General features: G+C 28.3%; 1 protein-coding gene across 1 annotated transcript in view; it reads right to left on the bottom strand.

The window, feature by feature from the left end:
• E(bx) (nucleosome-remodeling factor subunit NURF301 E(bx)) overlaps nucleotides 1–27,107 on the bottom strand; it is a 138,860-nt gene that overhangs the window by 82,525 nt on the left and 29,228 nt on the right. Inside the window, 3 exon segments of the mRNA XM_067265927.1 lie at nucleotides 3,328–3,440; nucleotides 18,387–18,434; nucleotides 20,969–21,174. Of these exon segments, the coding sequence (XP_067122028.1) occupies nucleotides 3,328–3,440; nucleotides 18,387–18,434; nucleotides 20,969–21,174 (367 nt within the window).

Genomic DNA, 27,107 nt, shown 5'->3' with positions numbered 1-27,107 from the left:
ATATGTGAAATAATATGATTATTACAATTTTTGATAATTCAAAACCAAAAATATAATTAAAAATCATTACCAGCTTACAAATATTAAATAAAAAATTGAATTATGAAAAATGAGTTAAAAAAACTATAATATATAGATAAATTTCAATTAAAGATTAACTTAAAAACATGATAGTTCAAACAAAAATTAGCTTTGGTAAAATCAATTTAATGTAAAAAATAATAACAACAATAAATTTATAATTAAAAATTTAATATAATATTTAAAACATTGCACTTTCATAATTATCTTGTTTTTAACTGAATAATGAAAAATGTCATCATAGTCAAAATACTTATGTCAAATTAAATTACAAAATTTTATTACATTTATAGATTTTTGAAATTTCTATATATTTTAATATTTAGTTTGATTTATTTATTTCTTCATTTTAATATAATGTATTTGTTAAAACAAATTTCATATTTATTCTAATAATTTTCAAATTTCATATGTATTTTCAGTCTATTCTGGAAACAGGTCAAAGTACAATTTATTTTTTTATGGCTGAAATCTCTTCAGAATTGAAAGAAAATAAATATTAATAGAGAATGAATTTGATATTACTTTTTGAAGGAAAACTAATTGTGTTTTAAAATCAATAACTGCTTATTTTTTTTACACCAATTTCCATGAAAAATCACTTCAAAAAAGACAAGAAAAAAATTTGGTACATAGTTTGATGTAATATAGGCTACATTTCTGTATGCATCGATCACAACCAATGCATCAATGAATGGTTTAACAAGCTTTTCCTGGAACATCTGACAACCTAACAAAATAAGATGGCAGAAGCAAACAGTGCTATATTGGCATTTGCAGACTTATTTTGTCAAAATAACTTTGGATTAATACAGATGAATAATAAAAATAGTGATGATAATGAAATATTTTCATTACTTGCTACTATTGCTACAATGAAACCTAAAAGAACTTCTCTCTATATAAAAACAATAATGTTTTATACTCCATTTTCAAGCATAGATTTCCACTTACTACTAGTGACATAGCCTGTACTACATGCTTCAATTAGATACATTAAAAATTTTTTAAATCATTGTAAAATAATCTTATATTTGATTACAAAGCATAGCATTAAATAATAATACATGCTAACTGTCTTGTTCAATTTTTATGATTATTTTATAAAGCTGCTAAATATAATCAAGGAGGCAGCCATATTGCTTCATTGGAGTTCACCTATCCATAACCCGATGAGTGTGATGCACACCTGTTGCTGCACTGATGAATTCATCAGTAAATATCAGAACACATTTTTATACATCGTAGTTCACCATTTGATGCATACTGGAATGTACCCATAAAATTAATGATGATTGTTCTTATAAAGCAATTATTTGAGTAAAATTTCAATCCTCATGTTGCTTTTCTTCACTATTATCAATAAATGCTTTGTGTGGAGATTCCATAGCATAAACTAAATTCAGATCCTTTTCAAAATGCACTTCCATACTCAAGTTAATTATCAAAACAGTTTTTTTTTTCTTTTTATTTGTGATTTAAATAAAAATAGACTTCTTTTTAGATTTTCTCAATCCCCATCAAACAGAAGCACTAAAGATCTGTCTAAAAATTTGAACAGCTAACCAGTTTCACTCAAGACACTTAGGCTTTGTAAAATTTTTAGACAATTTTAATCATAAACATTTCTTTTAATATGACATCACACTTCAGTTTTAAGACATTCATAAATTATCTTATTTTGATTCTAAAATAAGTTCTAATGTTTTCAAATTATCATCTGAAGCAAATTATATAAGAATAATGTTATTAATTTTTTAAGTTTAATTAATTAAGTACCGTATATCTTGGCAGATAAGACGACCTTCAGATAAGATGAGGTATAAATTTTCGTCAAAGTTTTATAGTTTTAGCATATATCTGTCCTATAAGATGACCCCCAAACTATCAATGGCCTATGAATTTAATTTAGATCAGTGATCATCATCTGAATAATAATACTGTATAGCGTATACAGAATTATGTCCTATTTGTAATTTTTCGAATGAACAAATTTTATTTTCTTGCACTGCCTTGCAATTGTTGCAAACATTTGCACTGATTCGGCATTTGGATAATGACCTTGACTATTCACAAAAACGTCGTATGGGCTATTCTATTTTGTGCACATACCCTACTCTCTACTAGTAAATAATTACAGTTTGTCCGTTTTTTTTAATGATGGTTTTAATTTACATAAATTTCAATCTAATTTTTTTTGTATCTGTCCTATAAGACGACCCTGGATTTTGGAGGTCTTTTTTTTATGATTCAACTATCATCTTATCTGCCGAGATATACGGTAATTAAATATAAAGCTTTTTAAAATCCATTTTATCATACGACTCTTCTTAAAATTTTGAATATTCATAATAAATTGTTTTATAATAGATATTTAAAATAATTTTAAATTAATAACTCATTCAATAGAATAAAATTTGTATAACTGACAAAATCCATCATTATATGGTCTTCTCAAATAAGTTTTACCAGCATGCTTAACTGTAATATTAGAAGAGCATGCAGAAATTTAGACACAAGTGAGAATCACTTTTAGACATGTTTCAGTATAACCATGTGACTTGTTTGTGCACGTAAAATAATTTTTAGACAGATCCTAAAATTCCAGAACAAAACCAACATTCTTTTTTTTTTCAAATTAAACATCATATTTTCAAATGTAAAAAAAAATCCCTATGGTTGGAGACTGTCACACCTGTTATATCCTAAATATAATAGTATACCACAGGTATACAAGTCCAAATGTATGAAAAACAATGCTTTCTGTAAGAAATATATGATTATATATTTAATAAAGTACGCAAATATAAAAGTAGACACTTACAAAAAAATTATAATGATTTCATAATTAAACTACATATTTTAGTAATAAAAGTTGTATATATAACATTAATATCTCCAACACTACTTTGTAGTTTTAAAACTTTGTTCAAAACATGTAAAAATTAAGAGAATATGAATTTTCAAAAATAAAGTAATAAATTTGGATGTGTACAAAATATATTCATAAGAGAAATCATCTTACAATTAACCAATTCATGACAAGTATGAACTCTGTAAACAGTTGTTAAATAATTAATAATGATGCCATTTTCCATATTAAACAGAACTTTTTTAAGAAAATTTAACTCTTGGTAATATCAAAAAACTTTTTTAAAAAATTTAGTTTTCATTAATTTACTAAATTATTTATAAGTTACTTAACATTCCTACAAAAATATTTTATATTTGTTTTTATACACTTACAACTGCTGTCTCAGAAGGTTCTTTATTTGTAGCAGATTCTTCAGTCTTTAATCGATCAGCAGCTTCTTTTGCTTTCTGAAGAGCTCTTTCAGACTGTATTTTACTTAGAGCAGCTAAAATAAATTGAAAATTTATTAATTAGCAAATTTATATAATGATAATGGTAAACATATAACCAATTATTAATACAATATAATTTATACACATATGTCACAACTTTGTGACATCAGCTGAATTATGAAAGTAAAACATTCTTTATATAATAATGATACAGTAGAGTCTCAGAAACTCAACTTTTGATAACTTGACATTCCATAAAACTTGTCATGTCATCAAAAAAAAAAGTAATCTAATTTTTATCTCTATAGAAGTTATAGAGATAAAAATTAGATTACTTTTTTTAAAAGTAATCTAATTTTCGATGAAATCATATTTTCAAATATGATTTCATCGTAGGGTTAAGTACACTACAATGAAATAAATTATTGTTCTTCACTGTCAACATTTAATTATAGCATCAATTCTACATGTTAACAGAGAATATAACCCTTTTTCCAAAGTGTTACTACAAAACATAACTGCAAATGTTACTGACTCAAAAATAGCCACTGAATAGCCTATTTTTATTTCAATTAAAATTTAACTACAAATAGAAATAGTCAATAATGATATTTAGTTAATATGTTTATGAATTTGCACACATATCATCTTTATGAAAATTCCATTATTTAGACCAGCATCATCACTATATTGTAAAACTCATCATTTTGGTAACTCATCACCTTCTCAGTCCATATCCACATTACATTGAGTTTGCAGGAGTCTACTGTGTATACTGTATATTATATATATATATATATACACATATATATATATTTCAGAATATTAATTAAAATAGATGAAAATAATGAAATTATTAATGGCTTTAAAAAATGTATTTCAATAATTAAAAAACAAATTAAAAATTAATCTTCATTTCTATCAGGAATAAATCCATCAACATTTTCAAAGAATAACCTAAATAAATCACTCAATATATTAAAAACACATTTCTCATTTATTTCCTTTTTAATTGCTTATAATTGAAAAGACCAGATTAAAATTTCAGACATTACTAGAATATTAAATACAGCAAGACCCCGCTTAACACGGGGGATGCATTCCTAGATGACAAAGCGCTAAGTGAAAGTGGTTATTTTAACATTGAGTAAATAGGGATAGGTGAACACGCGACCAAATTAAACATATTTTACTTTAATTTTAAGTTATTTTTATATTAATTTGCATAATAATATATGTTAAGTAACACATTAACATATGCACACAGAACTGTAAAGTTCATTTTTTGTGATGAAGGTCCTGACTCTTCTGAAATTCTTAAGATCGCATCCAAAACACCTCTTTTTTTTTTTGCACTCCTTTCAAAATCTGGATCATTCACTACAATTTGATCAACGATTTTGGTTATCGTTACCAAACTTTTACTAAGGAAATCTGTACAGAAATTCTTTGGGTTCTTCATTTCCAGAATCTCTATTTTCCAGTTCTACATGAATTCCTTGTTCTGCCAATTCTTGAAGGTCGTCATTCGTAAGGGTCTATCCAGAAACCTGCTGTAACTCCTCAATATCCTGCTCGTACACATCTCCTAGTCATGCTGTATCGGTTAAGTTGACAATTTGGTCAACCTAACGATACAGCGATAGGCTCTTCTCGTTGAGAATTCTTGGATACCTTCAGCCATAGCTTTTTCCACACACTGTTCATGCACTTATCAGTTAATTCTTGCCAAGCCAAGTCGATATTTCCTATGGCATCCGTGATGTTATATTTTTTCCAAAATTGCACCAAACAAACAGATTTAAAGAAAGTACACCTTTTTGCCACCTTTTGCTGATTGGTTCATGTTTGTAAATAATCGTATTATGTACGAATCAATGAAATGCTGCGAAAATTAAAATCAGTATAAATTTTGAGCTATTTTTAGGCTTTGAGCAGACCGCGTTATATCGAATCAGTGTTAAGCGAGGCAGTATTAAGCAGGGTCTTACTGTATATGAAAATTTAGGAAAATATTAATGTCGACTATGATAGCTGCTATCATGCATTTTTTTCTTTTCATTGGTTTTTTGCTACATTAACTGATTTAAAAAAACATTTTAATTTTGTCATTTGTTTTCCTGAATATAAGTTTTATTCATATATATTATAATTCATTATAATATATATTGTTGTTGTTGTTGTTGTTATTATTATTATTATTATTATTATACTAATATATATATATATATATATTAGTATTATAATAACAACTTTAATAATACACACACACAGTATATGAAGATAACAACAGATTAACAGTATTTGAAAAGTTTTTAAATCACATGTTTCATTGCTTAAAAGATTTATATTTACAATTTAGATATGAAACTTATAATTTCTTCAAAATAAATTTTTTTACTGTCAATTTATATATAAAATCAAATGTAAAATATTTTTATACATGAATAGAAATTTTAAATTGATTAGAAGAATTAATCTAAGACATCTCTCAAATTGATTTTTTAGTCTGCTGTTATCCTGTAAAATAGTCTTTTTTTTGTTTTGCTGTATTTTAGCTAAATATATTATATTTTAAAAATATCCATACTGGAATTATTAACATAATGCTACTATTTTTAAACAATTTCAATATAACTACAATAGCATCAACAACTTCACATCTCTAAAGTTTGAAAGTTGTTCTGGTACTAATATATTTTTTTTAACCAAATTTTTCTTTCTTTCTTTTAAAAATACAGCAACTCCTTACTTATTGTATTTCATTTAATGCTATTGAGGGCATTTGTACATTCAAGTACTGTACATTTGTAATCATTTACAATTGTTGTTGTTGAATTGTCTTCATAAACAGTAAAATTGATTCTACAAGGTGGGACTTAAATGCTGAAGGTGGAAAACACAATTCAATTAGAATATTAACCAAATTATATTTTCTCTGTATCAATTAGCCTATGATAATATTAGTTTTATTACACATCAATTCACTTAATATTAGTTTTCAAGAACCTATTGACAATGTTAAGTAAGGACTTGCTGTATATAATTATCAATTATTATTTACAATGACATTGACAATCATTATAATTGTCAATGTCATTGTATATATTATTCACTACACTTTAATTTTATACAAAATACTCTATATAACTGAATCTGGTTTAGCTAATACAAATTTTTAATTGCTAATTTGTATTTTATTCTAATATGAATCTTATTTTGTTTATTAGGTATGGTAATAATAAATATATTATACTTTACCTATGTATTTTTAAAATTTATTAAACAAATACTTTAAATTTAAAAAAAAAAAAAATACAACAATTACATATTTATTTATTAGAAAACTTGGTCAAACTTAAAATAAAAACTATATTAAATACATTGTGATTTACGATAACTATTTTTAATATAATTACTTGGAAGGTTCTCTATTTATAATAATAATTATGTCTCAAGTTAAATATTGTTTATTCATTTGTAGATTCAGATGATAAAATAACTTATTACAAAATTAAAATACAGTAACCTTAATTTTAAACATTCAGTTAAATAAAAATACTGATTCTTTGATAGTAGAATCATAGCTACTAACATGTTAGAAGTGATTTTTAAACAAATTTTAAGTGAGAATCAGAAAATATACAAAGATAAATGTTGAAAGTAATTTTATCACTTTCAATATTTTACTAATTTTTCATAGTTATTCATACTGAAATTTTTTCAATTTTCTTTCATTAACCATATTTCATTCTATTATTTAAAATATGTTTTCTTAAATTTTGTTCCTTAATAAAATATTTAAAAACTTATAATATTTTGATAAATGCATTTTATAATTGAAACAGTCATGATCATATATGCATATAATGTAAATCAATTTCCATACAGGATACTAACTTGCATTAATTTAGTCTCACCATATGAAAAATATCACTGACCACTTAGACTAAGTAGGTATTTCAACTGGAAAAATCAACATCTTAAAAATTTGCTGCATTATAGTGGGTGGCCTTGCAGATTTCCACCTGTTCTAGATGTTTCAGCATATGTGGTTTAGATTCATAGTGTAGGAAGTGTATCTATTGGAAGTCCACTTGGATGCTGGGGATAACAGGAGGAATGGGAGCAAACTCTGGAATCTCATATCACTCGACAATTCTTCCCAGACGTCGAAAGACAGCTCAAGTGGAAGTGGCTTCACCCTGAACACCGCAGTTTGCAACTGCTTACAGAGCACGGAAAATTTAACGCCTACCTGTATAGGTTTCGGCATAGTGACACTGACTGTTGCCCTATCTGTGGGGTGCTTAAACATTATCTGTTATCATGCCCAATATTGGAAGATATAAGATGCGAACTCAAGCTCTACATAGAAGAAGACAACTTGAGTTGGCCATATAAGCCAGAACACTTTGTGTCAAGCAAAAAGTACTTTTTTCTTTTTCAAAGAATGGTTAAACTTTATTTCATCAGAACATTAATACACTAATTATTGTTTTACTGATTTAGCTTTATTGTATCGCCAAAGACCTTTCATGACCTTCTGCTAGCCTACTATGTTCTTTTGTGTTGGTTGCTGCACAAATCTGCACTGTGCCCTCATCCTGGCCTATGTTCTACGGGCAATTTCATCTGTTTTATCTGAGCTCTCTTGAGGAGCTCCTATGTACTTACTGTGTGTACGTTGATGCATAAGATCTGTTCAGTGTTTGTAACCTGGTCCTCTGTTTATTCGCTGATTCTGTTTATCTCGTCTCATGCAATTTATGCTGTTATATTGTCATTATAATTGTCAAAGGCATTGACTCATTTCACTGACATGTTTTCTAGTTAAGGTATATTTTTGCATTTTGTTTATTTATTTATTTTTATTTCATTATCATACACATTGTCGATTCTATTGCTCAGAATGTAACACCACTGTACTCCATGTCTTTCTACCCCAACTGTGCCCAGCAGTGTCGGGAGAAATAAAGCTTATTTTGTCTGACTGTCTGTCTGGATGCCAGGAACAGAATGTATGTGGCCAAAGCCATATTGTTTAATCCTTTTTTGACAGATGTTTGATGTTCCTTGAGATGGACATGTAATGGGCGAGATGTAGCACCTATGTATTGCAGGTGGCGGTTGTATTGATAGTCGATGATGAGGATGCGGTAGATGCCTGGGAGATAGTCCTTGTTGGGACAGTCTTTGGCATTATGGAGTAGAGAAGAGATAACTAAACTTCTGCAAAATGCCAAACGATAATTGTTTCCTCGTGTTATTTCTTTGTACAGTGTGGCTAGTGACTTATTGTAGGTGACGGTCTTGAATTTGGTTTCTTTTTGCGAGTGTTTATTCAGCTGGATGGAAGCGGTGTTGAAAAGATTGCGGATTACAAACTGGAAAAATTCAGAGGCATCAGAACAAATGATTAAAATAAGTAAGAATAGTAACTGCTGGTAAGGAAAAAGTAACTAGTGTCTGAAATAAAATTAGTTGGCCATGATAACATTCGTATATTGCTGTAATATTCTACTGAAGGCAATGTCCTAAATGTTAAGTTTTGGCTTAATAAAAATTCTACTACTACTACTACTCCTCAGCATTACAGCCCATGTACGGCCTTGGTCTCTCTGACAATTGCAGCCCAATCTTGATGATCTGCACATTTCCTCCAATCACCAACTCCCATCTTCCTCAAATCATCCTCCACATCATCTAGCCATTGCTTCCGTGGTCTTCCTCTACATCTCCTACCACCCAGATTTCATATATAGATCTTCTTGACAGCTGTATCATCTGACATTCACTCAACATGCCCCAACTATCTCAGTCTGTTACTCTTTATTTCCACAACTATATCAGTATAACCATACAGTTTTGTTATTATTTTTCTGCATTGTTTTTCCACATCCTCCATTGCTCCACCCCACACACTGCCCCAAATATCTTTCTTAGAATTTCCTCTCCCATCTTCTCAAGAGTCACACATTCACAGCCGCAGCCATTGTCCATGTTTCTGAACCATACATCATCACCGGTCTAATAACTGTACAATAAACAGCCACCTTCAATCTTCTACACAGGCTATGGGATTTAAGAATTCTAATCAAGGCCTAGTAAGCTCTATTTCCTACTACAATCCTTATCTTTATCTCTTCTTTTAAGTTGTTATCACTAGTTACCAGTACTCCCAGATACTTAACAATTACACATCCACAAGAGCCGAATTATCGGGCTAGAGTTGGCTATAATAAATAAATAATTAATAAGACAATTTGGCACTAGAGCTTGGCGTTAGGCGCCATCTCTTACTAAACTTAATAATTATAATTAAATTAAATAAATAATTTTAATAATTTGGAACTGGAGGAAAAGAAATCGGCCCGAAGCGGGACTCGAATCCGCAACTTCTGCTATCTGTGCAGACACGTTACCAGTTACGCTACCCGGACCTTCGGTCCGATCGCCTCCTCCAGTATATATAAGCTAACACGACGACCATCGACGGTCATTACAATGCCGGCTGGGGCACTTGCCGGACGTGGGCACTTGATGTGTCCCCAGCCGGCATTGTAATGACCGTCGATGATCGTTGTGTTAGCTTATATATACTGGAGGAGGCAATCGGACCGAAGGTCCGGGTAGCGTAACTGGTAACGTGTCTGCACGGATAGCAGAAGTTGCGGGTTCGAGTCCCGCTTCGGGCCGATTTCTTTTCCTCCAGTTCCAAATTATTAAAATTATTTATTTAATTTAATTATAATTATTAAGTTTAGTAAAAGATGGCGCCTAACGCCCAGCTCTAGTGCCAAATTTTCTTATTAATTATTTATTTATTATAGCCAACTCTAGCCCGATAATTCGGCTCTTGTGGATGTGTAGCTTTGTAACGGGTTAGTCGTTATTTATTTATACTTATCAATTTTTATTTTTTATTTTTGTTTTTTTTTTTAAATTCTGCAGTACAAAAATATTTCCTTTCCAACTGTTACTGCAGTGTATCATCGATTATAAAAGATTACTTACCACACAGATTTCATGATTACCTTTTATTTAAAATAGTTTTTTAATGAAATTCCTACATAAATCAAAAATTAAGTATTTGGTATTTTTTTTAGCCATATATGAAGCAATCAAAGGTGATTTCCACTTTTTTACAGCTTTCTCAAGGTCTTCAGCTTTCTTTCCTTGAGATTCTTCTATGGAATCCTGTCAACATTTTGACAAAATAGACAATCAGTCTTTCCAATGCTTTCTTGAGCCTATCACAGTTGCCAATTCTAACATTCAATTTTAAGAAGTTATGTGCTTTTTCTCCTCGTTTCTCCCCTGCTGTTTTGTCATCCTTTTTAAGGTTTTTTTTTTTTTTTTTTTTTTGGTGAATTTGGATTCATAATTTCAACTGTTCAATTTGCTGTTCCTTTACCTCATCATCTCTATTTCTCTATTCATCTTCATATTATTTCTTCTTATTAAAATAGATTTGATAGTTTGAGTATGCTGCTCAAGCTAGAGAGAGTAATACTTTAAAAATTCTTGAAAACAGAATTGTTTCTGTACAATTTCAAGGTATCTTTGATAATAACCAAGCCATTTGTAGTTTTTTCTGACACACAAGATCAATCGATTGTTAAATACTTACTGAAAACAAAGAAATTCTTCTTGATACCTGTATTTCCATGCACTAATATTAAAGATACCTTTACTACTTTGGAGAGTGTCAGAAACTAATTCACCAATAAGAAAAAGTTTGAAATATACTAACTCCAATAAATATCAATAGCTACTCCCTCTTTTCTCTGAGACTTTCAATCTTCTTCAAGATGTAGAAGCTTCATTCATCAGCTGAAGTATCTGTTTTTATGTTAAAGGGCAGAACAGTGGCAATTTTAATTATATCACTACAACTTCTTTTGGGCTTTCTTTCAGCATTTTGAAAGAAAAATAAATTCTGAAGTAAATGTCCAAATAATGAAACATTCTCAAATATATACTGGCAAGCTGCAAGATAAAACTTCTTCGAGAATTCCAACTATTTCATTCACTCAGATTTGTTAGTTCTTGAGCATCACTTCCATAAATAACATTCTTTTTAGAAGAAAATTTTCCAATAAAGAATATTTATAAAGATAAGTAAAGTACAACTCTGCTTTTTAAGTGTATGCAACTCTTTGGTAGAAAAAATCATGAGGCCTAGCTTTTTTATTTTGAATTACAGTAAAACAGTAATATATGAGGTATAAAGTAATAATATATTTCCACTGTTGAACAAGTCATCCAGCTCATCTTCAATAGTCAACCACCATATTGGCTAATACTTGAAGTGTGACTTGTACAACTTACAGCTTGAATTTCAGAAAAATATTATTTTGCTAATAAAAAAAAAATTGTTTATCAACACTATTAGATCAAACCCATATTCACAAAGCTTTAAAAGATCATTTGCACTATGAGGAATATGTACATTAAAAAATTCAACGTTCACAAATTTCTTCTGACAAAGGCAGTCACCTCTTCATTCATAACCTGATGAAGCTTCTGATGTTTAACTTTTATGACTATCTCATCTACTGTAGACATGATCCGTTATGACATGTTTATATCTCAAAATATTTCAATACAATGACAACTTGTTTTTCAGATCTATCATATAATGTTTACACAATGACAAAATAAGTGAGAAATAATGAGAATAGTGGAGATGTACCAATGAATCATTTGCTAATTATTAATCATGCTAAGCAGCTCCTCCACCAAATTAATTGTCAAGTGACAATTTGTTCTTCAATAATTGGAGTAAACAGTAAATAATCATTTCATTAGAAAAACATTACTACTTAAATTTTAAATTATTAAATTAACATTAAAAATAAATAATATATAATGTTATTCCTGATGCTATTCCAAATTAAACCAATAGCAAACTATTAGTTTTTAATCTGGACCTGCATTACTTGCTATACTACTCCTGTGAGGTGTTGTAGTATTTCCTTCTAAATTACTATTTCAATTTTGCTGGATATTATTATCAATCAATTGCTCATTGCTGCCTTCTTTTCCTCGGTAGCCCTGAGTAATCCAGAAAGGCCTCGGTAGCCTTTTCATTAAGTTTGTTTGGTAAGACCTTGTAAGCTGCAAACTTTCCTATCAATCTATATTTCTTCTTATGTGATACATGACAATAGTAAATTAACATAACACAAGCATATAAACATAACATGCAGAATAAAGTTTGGAACCTAACATATACGCGTAATAATATGAGCCTTTAAAAGGGACCAGGTTATTTCTTATGAACCCTTCTAGAAACATTTATGAGCCCACTCTGGAATACCTACTAACCAATTACTCAATACACTCTTCTAATACATAACACTATCTGGCCTTTTAGTGCCCTCTGAGCAGAAAAAGGACTAAAACTTCAAATAAAAAAAATAATAAAAAAAATCTAGACTTGCATCCTAAAACTTTGGCTCTGGCCAAGGCCTATATATGAGAATATCTTATCCATGAAAAAGTCAATATTTCTTTACAGCTTTTGCATTTGTGGCTTATACATGAGGACAGCCTATATCCAATGTTTTAGAATAGTTCTAATTTGTTAAGTTTTTTTAAATAGGACATCTTTTTATTTTCATATTTATTGCAGCCAGTCAAATTTCTATCTTAAAACTTTATATAGTAGCCCCTTGTTATATTGTGCTTGTTGGGAGACAAAGAAAAAGCATAATATAAAAGAGTACTAAAAGTTCTGGGCTTTTACTAAACACATTATACATGTTATGAAATATCTATCATCTATTCTTTCATCAAGTGTTTCTAATATAAAATAAGATTACTTTGCCAATACCAAATTTTATTCATGGTTGTAGTGTATTAAATGATGTTTACATAAACATCAAAACCACAAACACCTATTTGGCATTATTGTTTCTTTAACAATGATATTTAAAGACAAATGCTGTTGATATAAAAACAAACTATCATTTGCAATTTTATTACATAGTACTATATTTCATAATAAATTGCTTATTAAAAATTCATGTAATTTATATTTTTCAATAAAAATTATAAATTCAGTAATTGAAAATTTTAAAAATAAATATTGAACATATAGTAGAACATGAAAACTATAAAATTACAAGGTAAAAATTCTGTAAAAACAAAATAAACTTATTACCAGAGCCGTAACTAGACATTCCTGTGTCCTGTGCAAAAATTTAAATTTAGGCCCCTTAATTTATTTGGTTTGGGAAAATAAAACAAATACATTACAATAGATTTTTAATAAGATTTATTTTAATTGAACTTTTCTGGCTTTCATTTCAGCAAATTCATTAATTACATCAATTTAGCAATTTAGCAATTAAAAAAATCCCCGGGCAGATTTACTTTTGTTACAAAATTTTACCTTTACAGATTTCTAGCTCTGCACACTGTAGAAAAACCTAAAAATACGGTTTTGTATATCGTAATAATAATATTCATTTCCAGAGAGGGCGATAGAGAAAAATTTGTAAATTTGAAAACTATAAACATAAATTTAAATTTCTCAAAAAATAAATTTAAAAATTTCAAAAGTCGCTACGTTTGGCTGATTTGTCTGCGGTTGCCACAACGTCACTACGTCTCTCTAAAAGTCACACAGTTGGGAACACTGGTGAGCAGACATCTAAGGTCTAAGTAAGGCAAAATGTAATCGCCAAACCGCGCTGTAGAAAGGCGAAAAAATTTAAAATTTAAAAATATCATTTCTTGTGAACAGCAGTTTGGGCCCCCCTTCCAAGTGGGCCCTATGTGGGTGCACCTGTTGCACCTGCCTAGTTATGGCTCTGCTTATTACTGTATAAAAATTTTAGAACTTTCTGTTCAGAAATAAAGAAATCTTTTCCTTACACATTACAAGGTAAATTTGAAATTTCACATCCCTATGTGGATTGAATTGATGGTATAGTGTCAATTCACATAGAAATGTGAAATTTCAAATTCACAGAAACTAGTAATTGAGGAGATAGTACCAATAAATGAACAACTTTTAATATGAAAAGGAAACATTAATGATAATTGATCTATCCACCTGTTTTGCATATTTAGATCTTGACTAATTTATTGTTTCACCTGCAGTGGTACTTTTAAGGACAATGGTAGAAATAAAATACCATATTTTGTTGCAAAAAGAAATTCAATGGCAATTGGTAATTTAAAATTTATTGACTCAAGTACTTCTAAAATTTAGGGACCAAAAACAAGCATGATACATATCTGAATCTGCAATATAAAAAGGCATGATATAACAAGGGACTATGTATTTAAAATTGCATAGAAACACATTTTAAGCAAACTATGTCCAAATTTTTGATTATTTTTGAATGTGATGTTACACTTTTTAATAAAAAGTGTTACAATGATGATCAAATATTAATTACTTCATATTATATAAAATCTCAATATTAATAATTAACATAATATACATAAACTGTATATATTTGTTATATTTAGTTTGTCTTTAAATTACAGTAGGACACAACTACATATGACTAGTATGTTCAAAGACCCTTTATATAAATAGAAATTTGCATAAAATAGCAAATCCTGTTATTATTTCCTGCATTAACATACTTATCACACATTTTTTAAATAAATAAGACAAGTAAACACTATATTAAAAATTAATTGCATGATATCAAAAATCATATAAACAACTTTTAAAGAATTTTCAAAAACACCTTTCTTTTCTCACTAAATCTAATTATTATTATTTTCTCTAAATTAGATAAACTCTTTATGGCTTTTCTTTGGCTTATTAACACTATCCTTGCTTTCTGGAGTCATATTTGCAAAGTAATTAGCATAAATGAAACAAAGAGAATATAAAATTGATTTTGAAACTACTAATAAAAATTCATTCATAATGCTAACTTTGTTAGTAATTGTAAGGGTTTTTATATTTTAAATTATAGAGTATTTTTAATTGTTTTTTTACACTAGTTTAAATTTTTTCTAATGTAAAGAAAAAAAAGCATACTACATGCATCATGATAAAATATCTTTTAAAACTGATAAAAATTTTAAGTAAAATTAAGAGAACTTGAATCCTATTTTTTAATTAGTTTTTTGTCAATTTTAATTGGCAAAATTGGCTTCTATAATTTTACTAATATTCTACTATTATTAACTATCAGGTAATATTTATATTGCCACTTAACTCAAAATAGTCCAAAATATTTACAGAATATCATAGAATTAAGTTTAATTCAAAATTTTTGGATTTTTGCGTAGTTTCTTCTACAAACTTTATGTTATAATTTATTTTCATCAAATAATACTATAAAATCATGCAATAATGATATGAGAGAATGTCACTGTTGGAATATCCACCTATATTTTAAAAGTAAATCCTATGATTACCAAGAAATGCTTAATTATAGGAGTCTTGATTCTTATAATTATTTTTCAAGTGGTAGAGCAGGTGAAATTTTAATTAATTAATAAATTGTCACAAAACACTTGTGTCCTTAAGACAAATGTAGAGCCGTCACAAAACACTTGTGTCCTTAAGACAAATGTAGAGCCATCACAAACCCTATCTACAAGTAATCATCTGTATGGACTTATGTGTCATATGATGGCACAAAAGTTATTTATCGAGCTGGATGTACAATAGCTGGTTACCCATTCTCTTCTTAAATTTTCACCATGTGGAAATGAATGTTACTGGAATGGTTGAATACACAAACAATCTCGATGCATCTGTTTTTGTGTACATCACATACGGCTTCAAACCACTTACAAAGAACATTCTGGCCATTATGGTAGCCAACCATTGCACAATATCTATTTGAACTGGTTTTATAAGGCATGTCACCAATGAAAAACTAAAAACTAACAACTAGCAGACCTACACTAACAACTAGCAGTATCTTAATGGCTGCCAAGACATACAACATCATGTGGCAGATTTCAAAAAAACATTTTGGAAACTTGTGGATATGTAGAAAATAAAAATTATAAATCAATTAGTATATATTGTATAAATGTTTAATATTAATGAATAAAGATAAAATATAAATTAGTTACCATATTTACTCGCATATAGGGTGAGGTGCGACTTTAAAGATCCAAAATAAAGAAAATTAAATTTATTAATACAATTCTAATTTTATTTTGTTTAATCACAAGTAAAATATCAACTGCACATAAATGCACACATTGTCCTGCAAAAATTACTGGCATTTTAAACTTTAAGGAAAAACCTTGTAAAATTGACAATTTGTGTAAAGCTGGACAATCAGGAACTTTTTTTTGCCAATTCTTAACAGTCTAATCCATTCTCCGTCGATTACACTTATGAGTTTTTCCGAATTCTGATTTCCGAATAATCATCTGTTTTCACCTGGGAATGGATTAAAACTTATATCATGCTCTCATGTGATTTTGAAATTTCAATCTGGAATTTAATTCAAAAGCTTTGCTTTCCCTATTGCTATTCATCTTTACTTCTGACAATATACAAGAACGATTCAAATGACCCAGATAAAATACTTATGTTTTTAAATATGAGGGTAAGATCTGGTAAAAAATGCAAATACACAGTCCACAAAAATTATTTGCAAAAATGCAAAGAATCCTTTGCTCACACGTATAGGATGACCTAGGAATTTGAAGCTGTGATAAATGAATAAAAACATCGTCTTATATGCAAGTAATTATGGTATATACAAAACATGGCACATTAAGTGCCATGTTATGTAAATATGCAACATATCCAGCAATTCACTCAGGCCGTGTGTTGCATTTCTACAACACATACTATACATAAATACATTGAGTTGTGTTACTTTGGAGCAACATGCTAGTTAAAGGAAATAGTAAGAGCATGGCCTGTGGAAATAGAATTTGCACTTGGCCCAGTAAATTTTTTTTATAATAGAATACTAATAAGAATTTAATTTTTTCTCCCATAAAATATGAAAATTAAGCAAAATTTGCCTTTTCTAATATTTTCTTTGCACAATGAATGGAAATAAGTACAATATTGTAAAAATATAAAACATAACAAATATTGAAGAAACAAACTTCATTTTCTCTCAGTAAACATAAACAGTAAAAAAAAGGAAGAAGCTGTAGGTATATTATTTCAGTGACTATTCTAATTCTCTTGGATTGTTGTGTTCGTCCATTTATGCAACCTTAAATGTAATTTTGTTGAATTCAAAAGCTGATAAGCATACAAAATGGCATAACATGATCAGAAAAAAATCATTCAGACCATATGTTGCAGAATTGCAACATACCTAAAAATTGAGAAAAAATGTTTTAAATAATGCAGATAAAATTGTATTAAATAACCATCATATTTGTGCTATTTTGTTCAAAAAAAAAAATTATAGCCCAGGGTAATATTGGTGATATTTTATGGCCCACTATTGTGGTGCTTAATGTGTTAAAAACAAATTAAATACATAACGAACTTATTAAGCAAACCCTTACATGTGTTTGTTCTACATTAATATAAAATTAGGTCATGTAAATCAAATATTTACTAGACTATCAACAAACTATATGACTTCAAATAGAAAAGAACACTAAAACCAACATCAACAATACATATCTGAAATATATTGATAAAAAATAGTAAATAAAAACATAACCAGAAATATTAAATATTTTTATGAATGTTTTTGTAAAATGTTTTCCCATTATTAAATCTGCCTTGAGTTTATGTTTAAGATATTATAATAGTAACATCACATGTTTATATTTTTAGTAAGAAAGTTTATCTGAAAATTTGTAAATAAAAACCAAAATTTAGCAAAATCTATACAAAACAGATTTAGACTCAGCCAGTTCAGATTATATATTTTATGAAAAAAATGGGAAACTTAACTCATACAAAATACTACAAATTAAAGTAATCAATGCACAAAATTTTAACTAAATATATAATTAATGACTAAAAATTCATAATCATAGAATATTTATTAGAATTGTAAATAAACCACTATTACTATTATTCCATGGTGCTTGGGCAATGGAGGTCCTTGATTGCCTCAGAACTGTAAATAAATATATTTTTTAAAAAATCTGTAAAATTTTTACTTTTCAATTTAAAACACAATAACAAACTCTTCTTATTATAAATCATGATTAAAAATCATTGAAGATTAGACTCAGAAAAACTGCACAGAAAATTTTTGCTTGGCTAACACAAATCACAACTGTCAATCAAGACAATTTCAAAGCATAATGTAGTTCTAACATTAATACAGATAAAACATTTATTCTTAAATCAATTTTAACATAAAATTAACTAGTTTTTTTTAAAGTAACTTTCTATAAAATAATACAGCTTGAAGTAACATAAAACAAAACTTATTTTAACAAGAGAAAACTTATAGCCTTCTTTAGATTATCATCAATATGTATTAATAATAAACGTTTAATATGTTGTTATAAATGTTAAAAGAATAAATCTAATGTAGTTATTTATATGTATTATAATTAAAATATATGTTAAGAAACTTCAGTTAAAGCAAGTGAACTGACAAAAACATTATTAGAAAACTAACATTCATGAAAATCTTAGAAATATTTCACATTTTTTAATATTGTTAAATAATAAACATTTTTTAAATTTAACATTAATCAGTTTTATGATGCTTTATTAATTGAAAGATGTGACTTATGATTGAACATTTTCAATGAATTAACTTTTGATTCAATGATTATTATTTCACTTAAACAAACAAGTTACATATAACTATCAATGAGATGTGAACCATATAATTACAAATTAGCTGACACTTATAACCAAAATGATTTTAACAACAAAAAATCAATTTCTTATAGAAAAAGAAAACTGCTATAATTCTCTGATGAAAGAAAGTTTAAAAATAATTACTAATCATTTAAATAAGAACTATAAAATTCATTTGGTATTTAATAATGATTCATTGAGACTGAAGCCAATGAATGTCAAAATGTTACCTATGAAAATACAACTCTTCCTTACCATTCTACACAGGATGTTCATTTTAAAATGCAATGTTAACTTTGTTTCACTTTCTGTTAACTTTGTTTAACTTACTTCACTTGGTCTTGCACAACTTTGAACTTTTGGATCACAATCTCCAAACATCTTGACCAGTGTTCTCCCCAGAAATTTTTACCATCTGGGTAGAATAAAGTAGCAGCCAAGTGGAACAAAAACACATATTGCACAATATTATAAAACTCTATTATTTGTAAATACTTCTTCTCTTTTTCTAAAAACAAAAATACATTTTATGTACTCTTTCCATCAATTGTATATGTAATATACAATGAAGTAATGCAGGTAATCAACCAGATCCAAAAAATCATACTGAATCAATCTTCATAAGGAATTAATTTTATTTTTATTTTTATTTTATTTATTATTAATTCTCTTTAACCTTATTATAAAATAAAAGTGAGAATGATTACTTGAACAAGCAGCTCTTTGGAGTTATTTCTGTTTAGTGTTTTGAAGCAATGTGAATCTGAGTAATAGTGAAACATGAATATATTAATTATTGCTGTATACAATGTTTTTTGTTCATTACAGTTTTACATTTAACATTTAATAATTGAACCATGTCATTAGTGAGTGCAGTAAATTGTTTAAACTTTAAAATATTTTTTAATGACTAGTTTTGGCCATTGTAAGTACAGGTGGTCATAAATCAGGAATAATATTATATACCTTTATGCACAATGATTTTATGATTCTTACTCTTTTGTGCAATCATTCTTAAAGAAAAATATTGATAAATCTTCAAACCTTTTTAATATAGCAACAGGTTCAATTTTCTTATAAATGATTAACATTTCATTTTGTTATGTCTGCCATATTTATCTATAGATATCACAACCATCTCACTTTCTACTGGCTAAAATACTTTAATCTGATTTTCTGGATCTCTTCTATGTTACAGAGATGAAAAGTATTTTTGTTTCTGCATCATTTCACACAGATGGAAATAAAATTTAAAATTCATAAAAATCATTTATTTTGACAAATTCAAATTATTTTGACATTTCAATTCACCAGATTAATTAGCTGGGCAGTCAGTAAAATCAGATGAACCAGTCAAAACCTGGGAAGAACACTGTCATAACTATGATTTCATTGATGCAGTAACTCAGTAAAATAGTATTTAAATTAAATAAAATCAAAAATTAATCCATTTTTAACAATTTTAAGTATTTTTATCATCATCATAACTATATAAAACAATCTTTAAAGATTAATTATTAGTTCTCAGAATAAAACTATGATGCTATTGAAAGTGTTAAAATTAAATTACTTTCTACTTTACATTTATAAACTACTTTTTCAGGCTTATTAATTCTAATCTTTATTGGTCAAATTTATTTCTACAGAATACCTCAGAACATGTATATTTTTTCCTATAAATTTTACTACTACTATATTAAATATTAAAAAAGTAAAATTCTATATGCACTTTGAAATAAACATTCTGTATAAAATATCAGTTGTGGAATGTTTTTCTTCCTGAAATAATTTGAAACATTGATATAAATTAGAAAAGCAAAACTTTTTAATTACCATTTTCCACTTCAAAATATGATTTTTTGTTTCCCTTTGCATTAGATGTTAACTTTTCTGTGATTTCCATTTGTCTTAAAACATCCTCTTTTATTTCTTCAATATTTTTATACAATTCAGCCTCAAAGTCAAATGGATCTAAGACTTCCATTAATTCTTGAAACTGCAACTTTGTAGAGTAGTAACAAACATCATCATCATTTTCACTGAAAATAAAAAATGCAAATTTAATTTTAAAATTTTAGATTTTTTTCAAGGAAAATTTGTATATTATTCATGAATGTTTTAGTGCTATTCATGTATTTAAAGATTTGAACATGACTCTATAAGTGACAAGATTTGGTGATAAAGATACCTTTTAGTTTTTTAATTAAATATTGATATACAAAAAAATATAATAATTTACTTAAAAGATTTAATATAATCACAATTCATTGTTTGTAGCTTAGTTAAAAAGTTTTAAACCAAGATTTAATTTATCACAAAACTTCATGACTTGATGGTGATTAAGACTCGATTTCAATATCTATTAAGGATGTTTAATATTCATTTCCAAGCTATAGTTAAGGCAAGAAAGATGAAAATAAAAGCTCATCTATTTAATAATGATTGTAAAAACATCAAATTATTATTATACCTTCATAAGGTTCAGTATGATTTGATGAATGCTTCTAAAAAAGAAACAATTTTCTCACATTTTAAAACAATTGCTTTATAATCAATTTTAGTGAAATTACATCTTTTCATTTTTAATAGAATTTCATTAATCTACTGCTTATTAGAAATAATCATATTATGACTATATCATCTTCCTTGAAAACATTTTAGGCACAATAATGCTCAAAACATATTTCTCCGTGGTCAAATTGTTACATTAGCATAGTACAATATCAGATAATGACTTATTGAAAAACTACCACACAGTATAATTAAATCTTTATCTTCATTCACTCTTCTGGCAAGCACCTTTGTATATTTCTAATGACATAGGTTTATCCTTCTGCACTTCAACTGTTTTAATATGATATAAATTTGCTTTCAAGACAATACATAGTTTAGCCTAAATGAAATTGCTTTATTTTTTAAAGTAACTTAATTATGGAACAAACTGGTCCAAACACTTTAAAGCTAAAACATATTTTATTATGAAACTAGTTTAGAGTACAATTTTGATATTTAACCTAATTTGATTTTACAATCATCTGTTTCCTCCTCTTTTTTCCTAATATAATTTTAATTCACTTAACGATATTTTTAAGGCTTACTTTAATGAATAAGATAATGGGTTTTTAACCCATTATCTTCATTGGTTTTCTTATTGCACTTTTTTTTTTATCGTTTCATTCTAATAGTAAAATCTTTATACTATTTTTTTCCTCAACACTTATCTCTAGCAATTATTTCTACTTTAAATAAATTTTTTTTTGTATCTTAGTGGAAATGCTTTCATATCAGGCAAAAAAATCATATCTGTGATACGATAAATGCTCAAAAACCAAAACCTAAAATATGATCCAACACTTGCTGAGATGCATGTGATGTTATAACATATGAGTTCTAGTTTGGAATAGAGTGAAAATAATTGATATTGATCTCTCCATAAAAGACCATTATAAGATAAACTGCTACATAGTAAATTTGAACCCAGAAAAAGTTTGAAAAACTTCTTTCTCCTTAACTATTCAATTTTCCTGTAAGAAACAATATAAAATGATAATTAGAAAATTCTTGAAAATTCCATAATCTTGCATCTGCAGATGTATAGTAACACTACCAGTAATTCAATGATTCAAAAATTACAGTTTGATTGTTTATTTTGGTGATTACATACATAAATAGAAGCATTGAGCCAACTTACATTTTATGTCCCTCATCAGTAACTAAAATTATTAAGAACTAGATCTGTGTTCTAGATTCTAGATCTTTTTATCTTCCAGATAAATGGGAATAAATTAAATTTCTTGGATATCATAATCCTAAATGAGCCAACTAGATCCATATATACCACTTTTGAAAAACTTATAATATTAAAAAACAATAGATTTCCACTCAAACTGCCAAATGAAAACTAAAAAGAATGTGTACATTATTGATTTAAAGAAAATTTTTAACAGAACTACATACGAGCAAGATATAATACAAGAAGTAATAAAAGTTAATAAAAAATATTTATTAAATAAAACCAAAGCCTAATATTGAAGAAATGGTATAATCATTTCCTCCTTTACAGGTACAACATAAAAAATATTAAACAGGAAGCAGCCTACATAAAATTACCTCACACAAAAATATTTTTTAAAAATGCTTAAATAAAATGAGAAATTTAATATATGTATAGACCTAGGTTATGCAATAAAGTAAAAAATATATTCCACAATAAGAGTGATACAAAAATTAAAAAAGAAAAAAAATAGATAATGCATGTATCATTTATAGTTTATAATGTATGGTACAGTACATGCCAACCCCACATTATAACATAGGAGAGATAGGCAGAAACTTAGGTAAAACATGAAGTATAATTAATAGAATATGATGTGGCTATATGTCTTAAACATAAACAATCACCATGGTACCATCACACAGAACAGACAGGTTACACAGTAGATAAAAACCAGATTAAAATTTTACACCTTGAAAATGACATTTACAAAAGGAAATTTAAAGAACAGACAGCAATAAAGAAAAGTTTATGTAAAGGAAATCTGTAGGAAATAGTAAAAGTTTATGTAATTTTTTTCCTTAGTAATTTTCCTTTACGTAAAAGTTTACATAAAAACTTTTACATACAAGAATACAAAAGGTATTCCTTTGTGTAGATGTGTAGGAACACAAATCACCAAGAGATGGTATGATAGACATCATATCTTGATTGTGGGTAGGTCAGGAAGCAGTAAATCTGTTAGCCACAAGATGGTTAGACTTTAATATAACAAAGTTCACTTTTAAAGACTCGCAGCCTATTATGATAGCATAAAACATCTATAATCTAATGTACTGTACCAGTCCTTATCATTTGCTTAATATATCAGAGTGAAATATGAATCATATCTTGTTCATGTACTTTCATATTTAAAGAGATAGTTGATTCAATACAAACTAAGATAATAATAAAACTGAACATAATAGTAATATGTATAATTAACTTTGTACTTATACCTAGCTCTTAATAATTTTAGTTTCTGATAAGGGACCACAAAATGTAAGTCAACCCAAATTCATCTACTTATGTATGTAATCACCAAAATAAACAATTAAACCATAAGTTTTGGATCACTGAATTACAGGCTACAATATTCCTTTAGATCTGCAGATGCAGGATTATGAAATTCTCAAGAAAGAATTTTCTAATTAAAATATAGCCAATGATCCCAACAAGAAATGAAAAATAAAATGGATTAATCCATTCCTGATCCTCAAAATAAAGCCTTGTTTTTACTTTTTTAACTGTATTTCATGCTAAAAATGCCTATAAATGCAATGTAATATTGTACATATAATACTGTATTATATATTAATAATAAATTTTTATTACTTAATTTGACTTAAACACTTCTTGCATGCCATTTATATTACGTGAATGTCAATTGATGTGGTTTTTATTAATTTGACTTAAATTCAACTGCAGCATATACCAAAAAATGGAAGTAATATCTTTCCTGCACGCACATCGAAATCTAATTTAAATAGCAATGTCATCGATGATTCATGTTGAGATGTCTAATGATACAGCAATCTCAATGCCACTAACTTCTGAATCAGTAGTCCTGTCACTGATTGATCAGGCTGTTGAATTTCTTTAATGTAGGAAGTATAGGGAGTTGACCATCTGTCTCTCTCTAATCTGTGGTCAGCTCTTGCTGAGCAGCTTATTCTGCAACCGGGACAAATATGAGTTCAAACTTCTGTTTGTGAACCAATTTGTTCAAAAAGTTAGTCGTTCAAAAACCAAGGTTTGACTGTACTTACATTTTTGAAGGCATTTTGTAAAAATGATAATGATAATTCACAAACTTGTATGGTACCCATTTTTGCATTATGTATACAATTTTTACTAGTAACAAAAATACATAATATATATATATATATATATATATATTTTTTTTCCTTTGACATTTCAGCATAAATTGTTATATATATATATATTTATTATATAAGAAGTATACAGTCAAACCTGTTTTTATGCGGGGGATAGGGACCGCATTAAAAAAAACGCATTAAAAAAAATCTCACGAAACTTCACGAATGGCTGTAAATAATAGTTTTCGCAACACAATTAAAAAAATAATTTTTTTATGCGGTCAACAGGGACCGCATAAAAAAAGTCTCACATAGAAAATAACTCAAAACCGTACGAAATAGAATTTATTGACAACAGATGTCAGCACTTGACTGCATCGTCTGGTCTATCGTCTGTTTTACATATTTTTGTCCAGGTGGTGTTTTGTTGACTTAAAAAGTAAATTATTTCATTTTTCGCATATTCATGCAATAATATTACTATAATAAGTGCATTTATGCTATAATAAGTTTATTTAGCTATAATAAGTCAACGTAAGACATGACGAATCGCACGAGACTAGTCGCCAACTATACCGCACAAATTAAAAATTCGCATTAAAAAAATCGCACAAATAAAAATCGCACATAAAAAGAGCGCATAAAAACAGGTTTGACTGTATATATATATATATATATTATACAAGTAATATATATATAGTAACAAAAATACATAATATATATATATATTATGTATTTTTGTTACTAGTAAAAATTGTATACATAATGCAAAAATGGGTACCATACAAGTTTGTGAATGTCACAAACTTACAAAAAAATATATATATATATATATATATATTTTTTTTTTTTTTTCATTTGACATTTCAGCATAAATTGTTTTGTCAAAAATTTTATATTTTTCCTAATAATAAAATTATCACACATCTTGTAAACTTTCAATTCCAATACAGCCTCTTCAACCTTAAAATTCCCGGTACATAAGACGACAGTTAACACATAAACTAACGTTTTCGATCCTCCACCGAGGTCTTCGTCAGGTTCGTTGATCATGGAATGCGAAAAGAATCGAACGCTTTCGAAATTCAAAAAGATCGAATATCCCCGCGTGCCGTAATGATGAATGATACGACGTAAATTTAATAGACATGAGTAAAACATGATTACCACTGTGGATGCATCTCAGAGACATATCGCCACGCGCACGATAATACGTTACTTTCCTTGAAATTAATACATTTCCCTGATTTGGTAGCCTTGTAAATCTCAAGAGTCTCCAAAGCCCTGATGTGGTCAGTTTTAAACGACTTCTTAATGAGTCTGGTGTTATCGAAGTCTGCTCTTATATCGGGGTCCGTGGCGTACGTCGACAGGGCGGTGGTGTGTCTTTTTTTGGCCACATCATATCTATGCTCAGAAACCCTTTTTTGAACAGATCTCTTGGTAGACCCGATGTATACCAGGTCCCTTTGGAACCTGTGATCTCTTATCGGGATACTATACACCCCTGGTGCCCTTAACATATCTGGTTTGTCTTTAGCGTTTCTGAGAAGCGAGTAGATAGATCACGTCCTCGAGTATGCCAACTTGGTGCCCTTCCTTAGTGCTATTTCCTTGTACAAGGAATGTAGACGTTTGTTGTATTGTACAACAGTGCGTTGGTGTTGGTCGAGATTCAAATTAGACTCACTCCGCACCGCAGAGGCGTGTCGCGCTGTACTTGTATCAAGGAAATTACAGGCTAAACTACGGATAAGGTTACCTCCGTATCCATGACTAGCGGCAATGTCTTCAATGTGTTTAAGCTCCGTGATCATATCTTCTCTTTTAGAATTATGTGTGAATGCCCTACTTACTAACGCCCTGAACGCCGCCATCTTGTATGGATATGGATCTTCAGACCCAGCGGGTATGTACATAGGTAGGTAGCCGGGTTTGTAGTACACCCGCGTCTCAATATTGTTCATATTGAGTTGAATGGTGACATCTAAAAAGTGCACTCTGGTGTCTGATAGTTGATCAAGTTTGAGCGTTAGGCCATACGGGTTGTCATTTACGCTGTGCAAAAAATCCTCAACCTTCGGCTCGCTCTTCCATATAATAATCACGTCATCCACGT

This window comes from Centruroides vittatus, unplaced genomic scaffold (assembly GCF_030686945.1).
Source record: "Centruroides vittatus isolate TY-2023 unplaced genomic scaffold, ASM3068694v2 contig_2565, whole genome shotgun sequence".
Classification (NCBI taxonomy): Eukaryota; Metazoa; Arthropoda; class Arachnida; order Scorpiones; family Buthidae; genus Centruroides; species Centruroides vittatus.
Note: the sequence above shows the minus strand (reverse complement) of the source record. Positions and strands in the feature narration are given on the sequence as shown.